General features: G+C 46.8%; 1 protein-coding gene across 3 annotated transcripts in view; it reads right to left on the bottom strand.

Annotated features, from left to right (window-relative positions):
* Nucleotides 1-14,501, bottom strand: part of wdhd1 (WD repeat and HMG-box DNA binding protein 1) — a 32,765-nt gene that overhangs the window by 771 nt on the left and 17,493 nt on the right. For 2 of the 3 annotated variants that reach the window (XM_079283912.1, XM_079283911.1), the window contains 21 exons: nucleotides 14,236-14,347; nucleotides 13,566-13,616; nucleotides 13,385-13,480; nucleotides 13,171-13,263; nucleotides 12,937-13,043; nucleotides 12,706-12,835; nucleotides 12,190-12,403; nucleotides 11,459-11,640; nucleotides 10,681-10,865; nucleotides 10,351-10,592; nucleotides 9,876-10,013; nucleotides 9,597-9,753; nucleotides 9,200-9,314; nucleotides 8,196-8,327; nucleotides 7,324-7,547; nucleotides 7,060-7,196; nucleotides 6,911-6,967; nucleotides 4,788-4,819; nucleotides 4,513-4,656; nucleotides 3,935-4,098; nucleotides 3,228-3,363 (listed from right to left, as the gene is read on the bottom strand). In XM_079283912.1, coding sequence (XP_079140038.1) covers nucleotides 3,228-3,363; nucleotides 3,935-4,098; nucleotides 4,513-4,656; nucleotides 4,788-4,819; nucleotides 6,911-6,967; nucleotides 7,060-7,196; nucleotides 7,324-7,547; nucleotides 8,196-8,327; nucleotides 9,200-9,314; nucleotides 9,597-9,753; nucleotides 9,876-10,013; nucleotides 10,351-10,592; nucleotides 10,681-10,865; nucleotides 11,459-11,640; nucleotides 12,190-12,403; nucleotides 12,706-12,835; nucleotides 12,937-13,043; nucleotides 13,171-13,263; nucleotides 13,385-13,480; nucleotides 13,566-13,616; nucleotides 14,236-14,347 — 2,848 coding nt within the window. The remainder of the gene's footprint in view (nucleotides 1-3,227; nucleotides 3,364-3,934; nucleotides 4,099-4,512; nucleotides 4,657-4,787; nucleotides 4,820-6,910; nucleotides 6,968-7,059; nucleotides 7,197-7,323; nucleotides 7,548-8,195; nucleotides 8,328-9,199; nucleotides 9,315-9,596; nucleotides 9,754-9,875; nucleotides 10,014-10,350; nucleotides 10,593-10,680; nucleotides 10,866-11,458; nucleotides 11,641-12,189; nucleotides 12,404-12,705; nucleotides 12,836-12,936; nucleotides 13,044-13,170; nucleotides 13,264-13,384; nucleotides 13,481-13,565; nucleotides 13,617-14,235; nucleotides 14,348-14,501) is intronic. The other variant, XM_079283913.1, reaches the window with a different exon arrangement.

The following is a 14,501-nucleotide window of genomic DNA, read 5'->3' as shown; positions in this document are numbered from 1 at the left end:
ACTTTCTCTGTGATCCAAACTCATTTAGTCATAAAATGTGAATAAAACACGACAAAGAATATCACATAACTTGAGCATCATATTTAAATCCATACCAGTATTTCTAAGGGGGATAAAAAGGAGGAAAAATTAAAACTGAATAGTAATAATAGAAATAATAATGGTGGGTAAATAAATAAAAGAAACTGTAATAATCATATTAAAGCGAGTACCACCACACTAAAAGGAAGGTGAACCAGTAATAAAAACCATATCAATACGTCGTCATATAACTCCCGTTACTCCGCTCAATAATAAAACCTTCTTTGTTGGTGAGACGGAGACACAGAGACCGTGACTCCGGAACTGAATGTCCGCAGCAGGAACAGACTGTCTGAAACATCATGACTCCCTTTTGACGCATTATCTGAAGGCGTGAACCTTTGAATGCAGAAATGATGTTGAATGTTGCATTTCGTCGAAGAAGCATTCACGTGGCTGCTGTGCTTTCTTCCCTCTTGCAAGAGAACAAACGGAAAAAGACAACTTTGAGTCTTCTGATAACTTCATTATTGATTGAACACAAACTCTCTCCTCCCGATTAACCGAGACATTTCCCACCACGTAACACACATCCAACAGGATCGCAATTTTGACTAAAGGTTTTCAAGGTTTGCGGAAAAAGTCCTGAATATGAATTCATTATTTTAGTTTTAGGTGTTGAATGTATTGTCTGACTGCGGCTGCCTTTGATGAGAAACAACGCAAACACAGCTTCAGCAGGATAAAGCGTCGCGTTGTGCGTCTGCGTTCTCGGACATGTTGAACACTAATTCTCAAATGCGTAAAGTATAAACTGGGCTTCAGAAGTTAAAACAAATCTTGGCGGTACAAAACTGTTCAATTTACAAATATAATATGAAAATGTAATGGACAATACAGGCCCCCCCCCCCCTCACAATGCTCTTCAAAAGAACATTTGTTCTGATGCAAATTCAGATTACAGTGAAGGAAAGTCTTTAAAACGCGTCGTGTTTCTCCTGCAGGCTGACCGGCTCACGGTGTTATTATCATAAGATCAATGCTTTGTGCCCTCGCTGACAAAACACACTCCACAGGGTTCCCAGGCAACAGGCGGCGGCGGCGGCCCCCCCCCCCCCCCCCTGCTGAGAGTCTTGATGTATGCTGGGTCAGGGACCGGGTTGCGACACTAACATCTATTGGCGCTTGTCTGGCTGGAAGGATGAGGTGCGTCCACTCGCTCACACACACACACACACACACACACACACACACACACACACACACACACACACACACACACACACACACACACACACACACACACACACACACACACACACACACACACACACACACACACACACACACACACACACACACACACACACACACACACACACACACACACACACACACACACACACACACACTTCAGCGTTTGAACACCAGCATTAGTGGCAGAAAAGAGGTTTCCCTCAGGCTGCTCCATCCCTCTACTCTTCAGCTCCACTGCCTCCTCTTGTAGTTACTGAAGACAGAGAGCTCATCGCCTCTAGACCGGTCCGGCAAGCGCAAACCGCTAAAGCCCCGCCCCCCTTTTGGGAGAAAGAATCGTCCATCAGGGCTTCAAGTGTAAAAAAAACAAACGCGAAGTATTCGAATACTGATTTCAACGTCTATCCACCGCAGCGACGGCTGAAGCGTCGGAGCTGTGTTTCTAGCAGACAGGCTGTTGTGCTAGCGGGCTAGCTAGCTAGCGAGCTGTACCCAGCATGCCGTTCAGCGGTGTCATTTTATAAATGTACAATTATTCGTGTTCCAAATTGTTTATGTGTCACAAACTGTTGCGTCGTGGTGTTTTGTTGTTAAAGAGCGTTCGTCGTGGGTTATTAATTGTTGTAATAAAGTTATGACCACGACTCGGGTTCCCTCTCAACACAACGAGCTCCGACCGCTCAGAGCAGCGAACAATATATTCTGCTGCTGTTGAAGAGCGACAGCAGTTCTTTCGGCTGTGCACCGGCATGACGCGTGTGAAAACGTATGTCATACAGGAAATTAAAACGGTGAACCGGTGTGGCCTACTTAGCAGCCACGAGGACAAAAGGGCTGCCGGCGGACAGAATCGGCTCCGGTTCCTCCGGTCCGCCGTACGAGCTGAACCGGTATTTGTTATGAGACGTTCTGGCAAGTTTAAAAGTGGCCAACACCAGCATCCTGTGCCGACAGCGTCACGGTGCTCAATCCGGCTTGTATTGCACGAGTATAAATAATATCATAACAATATTAAAAATGATAGAACTGTAGAGAATGAGTGTGAAGCGTCTCCGGGCTGCAGAGATCCCTGCAGCTGATAATCATTCCGGTCTAATCGATGTTTCACTGGTTGCTCTTCAGGCCAAACGAGATGAACGCAGGATGAACAGGAAACACCTGAATCCCTCTGAAGGAGCAGATGAAGAGCTTCTTTGGTAAGGGGAGACACAGATGGAATCAGCAGTGAGGTGGAGGTTTAATCTGAAGGATAAACAACATAATATCAGCGCCGGCATTATCCCAGAGGTGTCGCACCCATCCTCCGGTTCTCCTTGGGTTAACACTGTTAGCAACATTAGCTTCTAGCTGCCGGCTCACCCGTCACGAGGAAAATAGAAATGCTCTGAATTCCACACGGAGAACCTTTAACTCTCTCCTTAAGTGTGTACGTACAGAGGCTTCTACCTTCGACTCTCCAACCAACGAAACGGTTTCTAATGCGTTTCTCATCCGTTTGTACCGATGTCTATTCACAGCCTTGGAAGTCGCACAACATCGTATGAGAAACGGAAAGGGACCCCGAACGCTTCATGGAACTCCTTCGACTTTCCTGATGTTGATGTTAAAATGAGGCTGTCGTGAGCTGAAGTCACGTGACTTGAGTTCCCCCTCAGGTAAACGGGTCGCTCTCTTTGAGCACCGCTAGCTGTCATCGTGTTGATGTCTTCACCATCTTATCTTCTTCTTTGAGTTGTGCACTTTCATCCAGGACTTTAAAAGCCATTACTTGTCGGATGCTTGAAATTTGACGACTTTTGTTCACGGAAGAGTTGGAATTTTAATAAAATGAATGCTGGTAACATCTTGGAACGATTCCCATCGTGACTTTAACTCCTCTTTACCAGAGTTCCTTTGTAGATTCCAGATACTTTTGCTTAAAATTTGTAATTGTTCAGTGAATTCCTCACCAGTCTTTCCTCTGATGACAGCGTCCTGAAGCGCCCCATGGCCTCTTTGATGACGTCCGTCTCCTCCAGGTCTGGGTGGTCGGCAGTGATGCTCTTCCTGTTCTCCTCCAGCCAGAACTGGAAGCCCGTCTTCGGCCTGAACAGACAACAAACAACACAACCGTCAGTCCACCTCGTAACTTCCACTGAAGTCACTTCAGACGCACGACTCCATCGGTTACCTTGTGGGAGAAAAATGTATCCACATTCATACTGAATCACCGTCATATGTTCACGTCACTGAGACAGGGAGTCGGATATAGCAGCCCGGGTCAAGATACAAGGGGGGTGAAGAGAGAGAGCGAGAGAGGGTGGAGAGAGAGAGAGAGAGAGAGAGAGAGAGAGAGAGAGGGTGAACAGAGAGAGAGAGAGAGAGAGAGTGAGAGAGAGTGAAGATAGAGAGAGAGAGAGGGTGAAGATAGAGGAGAGAAAGAGAAAGAGAGAGTTCTAATGGAGGGAAAAGACAGGAGGCGGTCAGAGGAGGATCAGGAGAAGACGAGTGTGGAGGGAGATGGTGGTTATGACTTGTCTGAGGTCCTCAGTGTAACTTGTCTCGGTGAGAGTTCAGAGGACATCTCTGACATCACGAGTCAGACAGAAGAGTTACTGAGTCAGCCGTCAGGTAAAGTCAAAGAAGCGGCTCATAAACAGGAAGAACCCACAACAACCTCTTATCTTCAGTGTTGTCTGCGGGTGAGGCTGGAGGCGGGGCTTCTGCTGGTTTCTGCTGCTCTGGAGGCGGGGCTTCTGTTGGTTTCTGCTGCTCTGCAGCCGGCGGTGGGATCTCCTGGGTCTTCTTCTTTGTGCTCGTCAGCTGCAGAGTGGACTGAGTCTGGAGAGGAAACAGCAGAGCGGAGTAAACACCCCCAGTCTGGAAACACAGACGCAGAATATGTACGAGGAAATCTACAGCGTTCAGTCTGATTTAGGCTCTTTAAATACAGATGTTTTTGATCATCTTGAGGTCACCACATTGTTTTTCCTATCATAAAGATTAAACTTATATTAAAGTTATTAAACTTAATCTAAACTAATTCACAAAGTGCTTTTCCGGTTCGAAACATTAACAAAAAACATTTCAGGACCGCAGTGAAATAAAATCAGACATTTAAAACATTACAAATTAGAACGAAAATAAAGTCATGTCGAAATGTAAACGATCCCCAAAACCCACCGGCAGCGATCAAACTGCATTTCTTTTAAAGGTTTGCCAAAACGAGCCGGCTGTAAAGCTGGACACCGATACCTTGGCTTTGGCCCGGGGGGCCAGCGGTTTGAGGACGGGGCCCTTGTTGAGCGGAGACGACTTCCTGCCGGACGTCATGTTGTCCAAGATGTTCGTCACGCGAGGCTGAGCCGACGAAGACGAGGGCGTCCCCGAACCGAGGACCTGCACGAGTCGTGTCAAAAGCTTGATCCTTCTTCTGTCTCTCTTCATCTCACTCATTCTATGTGTATGTGTATTCACCCTTAAATAATTACAGAAATCAAACATAATGGCAACATATGTTCAGTTCTTACCTTAAAAGGATTCGCACGTCCAACTTTACCAACTGCAAAAGAATAAAAAGTAAGATTGCCAAATTAAAATGATTGTATCTCTGATGGGATGGGATGGGGGGGGGGGGGCGTCAACGTGAAATATTTTAACCCTCACTTTCAAAAAACAAAACAAAAATAAAAACTTGCCCCGCCCGATGTCCTTAGAAGATAAAAACTGTCTTAAAAATATTATTTTTACTTTCACAGAGTTAAACCAACTTCAGTCCTGATCAAAGCAACTAAATATTCACACATTTTCATAACGTGACCCTTTAAACTTAAGCTCGTTTACGTGAAGCTGCTGTTGTGTTTGATGAGTCTGGCTTATGGCAACAGTTATTTTGAGTCATTTTTATTTTTTGTGCAGTGTCAGATAAAAAAACCTCACTTACATTAGAGCAGGGATTCCCAAAGTGGGGTGCGCGAGCTGCCTCTAGGGGGTGCGCGAGAGGAAAAGTGTAATGGCGGTCTGATGGTGTAATAATATTAAATATTAAAAAAAAAAAATGTAATTTTAATTTAAAAACTGTCAGGTGGGACATCTGAAGCTATCAGTGGTAAAAGAGGAGAGGGACAGAGAGAGAGAGAGGAATCGGAGGCGAGGGGAACAGAGAGGTGCGTTGGGGAGAGACCGGGAGAAGAAATCGAGCCAGAGTCAGAGGAAGATGAGACGGAGGAGACCGGAAAGGAGGAAGGGATAGCACAGACACATCGGGAGCACATCGGCCCATCGCGGAGTCAAGGTGAAAAAAGAGGAAACGAGAGTGAATCAGACTGGGAAAAAAAAAGAGGAAATATGATGAAAAGTATGTGTGTCTGGGCTTCACTTGGATTGGCAACGCAGATTCCCCAAAGCCACAGTGCGTGGTGTGCAGTGAGGTTCTGGCTAACAGTCTGAAGCTCTTATTTACGTCGCCACCTGAACACCAAGCATGCCAGTGCAAGTCAAAAGCCCCTTACATTGTTTATGTCGAAATTGGAGGAGTTACAAAACAGCCAAAAACAACTGGAGTCTCATTCATGTGTTGGTCTATAAATGACGCACTACGGGCTTCATATCTGGTTACAGAATAGCGAGAAAGGGGCTACCGCACACAATCACTGAAGACGTGAGCTCACCAGCTGCCAGAGAGATGGTGGAATGTATGATTGGGGAGAAAGAAGCAAAAAAGTTGTGCATGATCCCGGTGTCCAACAACACTGTGTCGCCGCATCGATGCTTTGTCTGAAGACATCCTGGCTACATTAGTCGCTCATTAATTGTAAATTAAATGTGATAATCTGCCTCTGAGCCTGTGCGTGTGTCCTCACATCCGTATTGCTCTTTAAAAGTGACGCCTTGTGTCACTGAAAGTTATTGAAACGTTGTTGCAGTGTTTCAGGGCGTTTTCACACCTTCAGTTCGTTTGCTTTGTTGCAGTTGCTCCTTTGTTCGGTTTGTGTTCACACTGCAACATTTAACAGCGGACTAAATCTTGTAAACAAATGCCACGCGCGAGCAAACTGTTCTCTCATTGGTCCAATTCTTATGCGGCTATGAAGGCTTAAAAGGCTCTGTTGCTTCTTTTTTTTTTTTTTTTTTTATTAAGGGGGGGGGGGGGGTGTGCGAACCCGGTCGGGATGTAGAAGGGGGTGCGCGGCCTAAAAAGTTTGGGAACCGCTGCATTAGAGGATCAAGTGTTACAGAATGCTACTGTGCTATGCTGCTAACTGCTAGCAGTATGCACGTGTCTTCACAGTACAGCACCGCTGCCTCTAGTGGACAACAGCGTGCATTACCTCCATAATGCAAACATGAGGATCAGTCAATACAAATCAATACACTTCAGAGGCCAGAGCTCCAGACTGAGAGCCTGATATAATAGAAAGAAGGATGTTATGCAGTAATGGCCGAGGAATCAAAGAGTGGTGGTTTCCATAGGGACAGTTGTATGTTTATTATAGACGATCTATAGGAGGCACAATATGTCCGTAGTGATGCAGAAAGCTTTAACAGTGTATTTACAATAACACCCAAATTCTATTGTTAACATTGAAATAGATCTATACCTCCATATGAATATAGATATGAATAGATCCAGCTACGGATGGTGTGTACTCACTTGGAGTGAGAGAAGGAATCACCGGCGAAGCAGCTTCTTTAACAAACGGAGTCACGCCTGCAGAATGAGACGCGTCACAGTAAACACTCAACATCAGACAAATGGCAGAAAACAAACGCGTGCAAAGAGTTACAGAGATGCAAACTGACGTTTTCTGGTTTCTGCTTCCTCCCCCGTCTCCATCTCCTGTGCATTCTCCTCCTCTTCCTCCCTGAGCTCTTCTACTCGCTCCTCTTCCTCCTCCTGACGACGCCTGTTGCCTCGACGTCCTCCCGTGACCTCGTACCTGTCCGAATAGGAAACTCGTGAATCAAAAGTCTCTTCCGCTCCACTGAAGCGTCGCAGCTTCGGAATCCTTTAGCACCAGTCTTAAAACTACAGGGAGAACTGGAATACGCGCGTCACGCCGTTACCCAGAGGGCCGTCTGACGGCGGCGTGTTCTGGCTCTTCTTCCCGTTCCTCCGGCTCTTCCTCCTGGATCTGGTTGGCCTTCTCCAGGGCGATCTCGCTGAGCCGCTGGGCGAGCGCCATGCGTCTGGAGCGTGACGCGTACCTGATGGCCAGAGTCACCACGTTCTGGGTCATGAGCTCCGCCAGCTCCACGCAGCGGAACTCTCTCTCCAGCTTACAGGACAGCTGGAAGGAAACAACGACGACGCGTCGGGAAATAAAACGAGGCAGAAGCTCCGACGTCCTGATGAGACACAGAGCGCTTCTGCAGCCTGACGAGGATTCATGGGACTGTTTTCAATGTGAGTGAAGCATCTTGTGTTGCTGAGCGGCTCTCGTTTTTACATGAGCACCCTGAACGCCTCACGATGAAAACAATTACACTAAAAAGAGAAATTAACATTTCTTCTTAAAATTAAAAAAATGACAAAGTAATACAAACTGTTCCCTCTTTATTAAGATTTCATTCAACTTATTCATAAATATTTTTGTTTTACTCATTGTGAGCTACATATGACTTTACTAAATACAGTTCCATTCATCTGAACAGAGACTAATTAATGCTGTACTTTAAATATCGTGTCAGTTGTTTTTATTAATTTAAACTTTGATATTCACTGTCAGGTAGTGTACAGTTCATGCACATCAACCAAATGTAAAAATAAATAATTAAATATATTATGTTTATTATTGTGATTATTATATGGTTATAAAAATATAATTATATCATATAAATATTATGGATAAATATAATATATATTTATTTGCACAAACTGCAGTACGCGCTCTGTCTGATCAGGCTTTTGATCGATGATGGTCAAATAAGAGACTCACTGCGAACATCTTCATGAGCAGCTCCTGCTGCTCCTTCTGGGACTGAGTCCGTCCGTCCTCGTCCACCTCGTAGCCGCTGGACGACAGGAAGCTGAAGTGGTTGTGGAAAAGGACCGAACGCCAGTACTGCTCCTGGAGGAGGACAGAGGAGGTGAAAGAGGACAGAGGAGGTGAAAGAGGACAGAGGAGGCGAAAGAGGACAGAGGAGGTGAGGCCTTTACACACAAACCGTTGTTTTTGTCATGAGAACTTTCATACAGGACGCAGCATAAAAGTTAATTCCTTGCAATAGTTTTGATGCAAAATATTCGCAGTTTTTTACATTTTCATGTTTGTCATAACATTTTATAATTCGACAGTATGAAGTGTTATTTTTGAGAACTTGTCTTTCATATCTTTAATGTGTACATGAATATTAGGAGTCTTTTATCGGGTTACAGGTCAGATATGTCGCCCGTACTCCATGTTGTGTCTCTTACTCTAATCTGGGCAGATGTTGGCATGTGTTAGCAGGTGTTAGCATGTGTTGGCATGTGTTGGCATGTGTTAGCATGTGTTGGCAGGTGTTGGCATGTGTTAGCATGTGTTAGCAGGTGTTGGCAGGTGTTGGCAGGTGTTGGCATGTGTTGGCATGTGTTGGCAGGTGTTGGCAGGTGTTGGCATGTGTTGGCAGGTGTTGGCAGGTGTTGGCAGGTGTTGGCAGGTGTTGGCAGGTGTTGGCAGGTGTTGGCAGGTGTTGGCATGTGTTGGCATGTGTTAGCAGGTGTTGGCATGTGTTGGCAGGTGTTGGCATGTGTTAGCAGGTGTTAGCATGTGTTGGCAGGTGTTGGCATGTGTTAGCATGTGTTAGCATGTGTTGGCAGGTGTTGGCATGTGTTAGCATGTGTTAGCAGGTGTTAGCATGTGTTGGCATGTGTTGGCAGGTGTTGGCAGGTGTTGGCATGTGTTGGCAGGTGTTGGCAGGTGTTGGCAGGTGTGCAGTTTGATCAGAGCGAGCGGTTTACCTCCATCAGTCCTTTCTCTGTGGAGGTCTGACACAGAGGCAGCTTGAAGGGCAGGATGGCCACAGCCGGCCTGGGCAGCGTGGGAGGATACCTGGAGCCTTTGCATGGAATACACCTGAGAGGACCAGAGCAGGAAAACCTTTGACACATTTGACTTTTGGCTCTCATTGTCTGTCTTTTCAATGACTTTGTAATTAGTTGTAATTCGTCAACTGTTTTCCTGTTTTTTCCAGGATGATTTATAAACATACACATAAACCTGCTGCCGCTTTGCTCCTTTGAAACCTATCTTGTGTTGAATTTAAAGCATTTTTAAGCACTTTTAAAACCATATTTTCTACCATACATTTCATTCAGCATCCTGTTTTAAGTGAAAGTGTTTGAAAGGAGAGTTCACCTGAGCTGCTGAGGGTTCTCGTGTATCCCGACCACCCAATAGTGGTCTGACTTGCTTTTGCAGGTTTCTCTGGTGTTGCACACTGGTGTCCAAGTGTTGCCGAGAGAACGGTTCAGCATCCGGACGACTCCATCCGAGTCCACATAGCACGGGGTCCCTGAGAGAGAACCGGGCCCACGTCTCACAAATCAAGACGCGGTTTCCAAAAGCGTTTGCTTCTGCTACTTTAACAAAACAGGTTTCCAGCAGAATAAAAACACATCGTCTCTACAAACGGACCCTCGGCAGTGAATCCCAGCCAGCACAGGTGGGACCTGTGAGACAGAGGGAGCGGCTCGCCGATCATGAGCTGCTTCTTCCTTCCACCGATCTGCAGCAGCTGGACTCCCAGAGCTTGTTCCCCGTCAAAACCTGGAGCTGACGACGGCGAGAGGAGAACCGACGTCATTTACTACCATGCATCTGTATGTAGCTGCTGGTTGTTTCCCAAAGCATCAAAGCTGTTACGCTTTAAAGGAAGCTACTGGTTTCAGTTCATGTCTGTGCTCTACGACGATGAGACTTTAACCGTCGATCACTGTGAAAGAACAGTTTCACTAAAACGAACTAAAGTGATCGACGGACATGATGTTTACTGAACTCGGGCATCTTCAGAGTCCTTCAATGGTTCATTAAACCATAATCTGCTATTAAATTGATGGATAAAAATGTGAGAGTGTGTGTGAGTGTGAGTGTGCGTGTGCGTCCTTCCTACCCCGGTGGTAGACGACGAGCAGCTGCTCTCCGTGTCCGACCATACAGACCACATTCCCCGGCAGGCTGTAGATTTCCCTCTGCACTCCTCCGATGGAGAAGAGTCTGAGCATCAGCGCGCTGGTGGCGACCGCCGCCCAGCCCTGACCGAGACACAGCGCCCGCACGTCCTCGCCCGGCGGCAGGTCCACCATCCACTCCTTATTGGTGTCCCAGGACGAGAAGTGGAAGCACTGGAGCTTACTGGAGGAAGAGGAGAGGAGGAGGAGCGCGATGAGGAGACACAACCACCAAACAAGTCACAGACAGCGGGGCGGACGGAGGTTTTTACCTGGCGAGCTCGTCCGTGCTGGGGCAGGCCAGCAGCACGGCCTCCTGGGAAAGATCGACCACGCTGTGGCCCAACGAGTTGGTGAGGTGCATGGCGTGGTGCACGGCGGTGTCGTGAAACTCCACGTCGATGGCGTCGTCCTGCTCGTCGTTGTAGCCTCGAACGATTCCCACCGAGTTCCACATCTGAGGAACAATTAGTTTGTTACGACATGCGAGACTGGAAATCATTTTATTTTAGGGAGTTTTGGAACATGTCATGTGACGAGGAACAACCAATCACAGCGGGAGATTTATTGTCTTTCTTCAGTCTACGGTCGATATACGGAGAAGTTACTCATTTTAGTTCAGCTCTACATCCTGTCCCACATTCACGACGCCACAACACCCGGTGAAAAAGGTGAAACTGCAGCTTTACTGCTCCGTGTGTCGACTTCAGTGAGTCTTCAGTTACGATGCTGGAAATCCATTTAGCTTCGTTTAGTTTAGTCAGTGAGGCTAAATAGATAAATAGATAAACACAATGTACATTTTGGAAATGACACCTTTTTAATCAAAAATGTTTGCATCCCAAGCACCCCGGATGAAAGGGTGAACGGCCCCTTTAGCAATAAAAATAACAATATAATATAATTAAATATTAAATATTAAATATTAAAAATGCAAATGTAAAAATTCACAACATGTACAATGAAATACAATAATATCAAAATGAACCAAACACAACAAACAAACACTGTTGTTTGTTTGACTACAAAAGAAGAAGGACCTGAATGTACCATGAAGCGGTGCGTGAGGTGAGCCGGGGTGGAGCCCGGCTGAAAGGCCTTCTGGGGGGCCGTGGGCAGCGGCCCCTCATAGACGGGACGAAGGGGAACCAGCGGGGGGGCGGCCGGAGCCGCGGCGCTGCCGTCCTCGTCGTCCCCGAACCCGTCCCAACCGACCTTCAGCGAGCCGGTGTCTGAAGATAAGAAAGTTACAAAAATATATGAATATGACATAAATCATGAACAAGTTAAATTGTGTATTTAAAAAACGGTTAAAGCAAACGGTTTAACTGTTGCAAGAGTTTAAATGACACAAGTAGAATAAATGTTTTTGATGAAATATCACAATTTAAAGCTTCGTTTCGCTTGTTTTCTGACTGAACCGTAAAGATGAAAATCTCACTATGATGACGGTCTTTACAACGGCTGGCTGTGAAAAACGGTGTAGTTTTGGCTATCGTTGTAAAAACTAAAAAACTTGCTTTTCCATCCTACCGACGGGGTTCAGGGTTTATTTTTGCCAAATTTATTCAGAACAATAGCAGCGAAATCCTTTTGTGAGTTCAACCAAGTTTCCTGCATGAACTTTGAGAGTTGAGCTGCAACGACTCGTCTTCTAAGCGCGTGTCCAGCGGACGTCCTGAATGTGAATGAAGTGTCCTGCTACTCTTTAAACCGTTTTAAAAACACACTTCCTGTCGTTTCATTTCTTTAATCTGTCGTTGATCTGCCTCCTCACTCACCCAGCGAGTTCTCATCGTCCAGGATGGCCCCTCGGTTCCTCACCCGCCCCGTCGCAGGCACGAGGAAGTCGTCGTCGTCATCGTCCACCCCCCCGGCGACGGGTTTCTTAACCGGCGAGTTGGTGTCGCTCAGCCCTTCGTCCATGAGTCGGTCATCATCGTCGTCATCAAACAGGTCGTCGTAGTCTTTCGCCGTCTTTTTCGTCGCCGCCTGCTGAAAGTCACGTCGTTCATTAGAATCAACGCAGAAATATTTTCATCAAAATATCAAGAGATTAAAATTCAAAGGAGCGATGAGTACAATCTTAGCGAACGTCCAGAGTTTTAACAGAAAAGAGGCCGAAACCTTTCCAGAGGATGTTTTCAGATGATTAACTTTAGTAAAAGTAATAATTCCACACATCACAAGTAAAAGTGTGTAAGTAGAACCAGGAAAACATACTTAAAGTATTAAATCTGTCTAACTATCTTAGCTGGTGTTACAGAGTTGTATTAACCGGGTTTTCTGAGCCGTACCGTGGTGCTGGTGGAGGTGCTGAGTCCGTCCAGCAGACCCAGGCAGCCCTCTGTGTCCGTGTAGGCCACCTGGCTGCCCGACGGGTTCCAGGCCAGACCGCACACCGTGAAGCCCTTCTCGTGCTTCTGCCTGCAGCAGAGACGAGGCAACTTCAGCTGCAGCAGATCCTGAACGCTTTGAATCCTGAATAGTTTGCGTCGGTCGAAGCTCATGACTCTGCCGACCTTTACCTTTCAACGCAGAGCTTGCTGTTCACGTCCCACACCGCCAGCGAGCCCCCGACGCCGCCGGCCGCCAGGAACCGACCGCACGGAGACCAGGCCACCACGTTGATGAGCTGCAGAGACAGCAGGGGGGGGGGGGCAGATCAACTCGATTCTGGTACCCGACAACACAGAATGCAGACTTTTGATGAGTAGCTTTAGCCCCGTACTCATGTGCACGTCCAGCCGGCCCTCACCTACCTGTGTCTGCAGGTCATCGGACAGCGTGCTCACATGATCCCAGGTCCCTCGCTCGTACAGGTGCACCTTCGTCTCCACAGGAACCGCTAAAAACTAAAGCACGCACACAGACATCTTGACATTGATTCGACCACCATCCACGTGTTAGTCCCTGATGTGGTTTGCATGGAGGAAGTGCTGGAGGGATGCAGATGTAAAGAGCTGCGTCGCTGACCTTTGCTGTCGAGGGCTGCCAGGCCAGCCGACACAGAGACTTCGCATTGCTGACGTCATTGGTCTTCTGCAGCAGCGGCCAACTGATCAGCTGAGACTGAACGGACACAAAGCAGATCAGCATCCGACACACTGGACTGATGGGAGCGCACGTTAAAAACATTTAAAAAACACAGACGCACCTGCTCCTCGATATTCCAAACCACCACGGAGCCGTCACAGCTGGCGGACGCCTGAGAGAGAGAGAGAGACAGAGAGAGAGAGAGACAGACAAAGAGAAAGACAGAGAGAGAGAGACGGAGAGAGACAGACAGAGAGAGAGACAGACAGACAAAGAGAGAGAGACAGAGAGAAAGAGAGAGAGACAAAGAGAAAGAGAGAGACAGAGAGAGAGACAAAGAGAGAGACAGAGAGAAAGAGAGAGAGACAAAGAGAAAGACAGAGAGAGAGACAGAGAGAGACAGAGCGAGAGACAGAGAGAAGATTTTTATTTGTTGCTGAAAACGTACCACAAGCCTCAGCCTTTCAATACATTTCCTCTGTGATATTATTATTATTATTATTATTATAATATTTCCTATCGCAAGGATCTCTGCCGCAGAAGCGACGTCAAAGCCTCGTGACAGCTGCAGCTTTTAAATGCTGACAAAACAAAAGACGCTTTCATTGGTGAAGGTTTGGTTAAATCTATCTCAATCGAATTATACGTGACGGTCGATGCTGGTCCTCCGGTCTGTTTCTCCAAACTGTAGTAAAACACTGACTGTGGAGAAGAACCTCATACAAATATACTTCAAAAACACATGAACTGCCCCTTTAACCTCAGCGTTGCATTCCTAACGTCTTACGCACCAGGAAGTCATCTTTGGGGTCAAAGGTGACACTGAGGACGGGCGCTTCGTGGCCTCGGAGCGTTTTCTGCTGGCTGCTGTCCGACACCTCCACCACCTTCACCATGAAGTCACTGGAGGAAAACAGAGAGACAATACAAACCATAAATACGCGAGAAACCGGCTCGTGAACGCGGGACTACCGGCGACAGAACGGAGGGGACATCAGCTGCGAACCGGCACGAGTGAAAATCATCAAATCGATGCAAAAATAATGCTGATTTCCGC

Source organism: Melanostigma gelatinosum (genome assembly GCF_949748355.1).
Source record: "Melanostigma gelatinosum genome assembly, chromosome: 2".
Classification (NCBI taxonomy): Eukaryota; Metazoa; Chordata; class Actinopteri; order Perciformes; family Zoarcidae; genus Melanostigma; species Melanostigma gelatinosum.
This window is presented reverse-complemented; position numbering and strand designations above follow the sequence as displayed.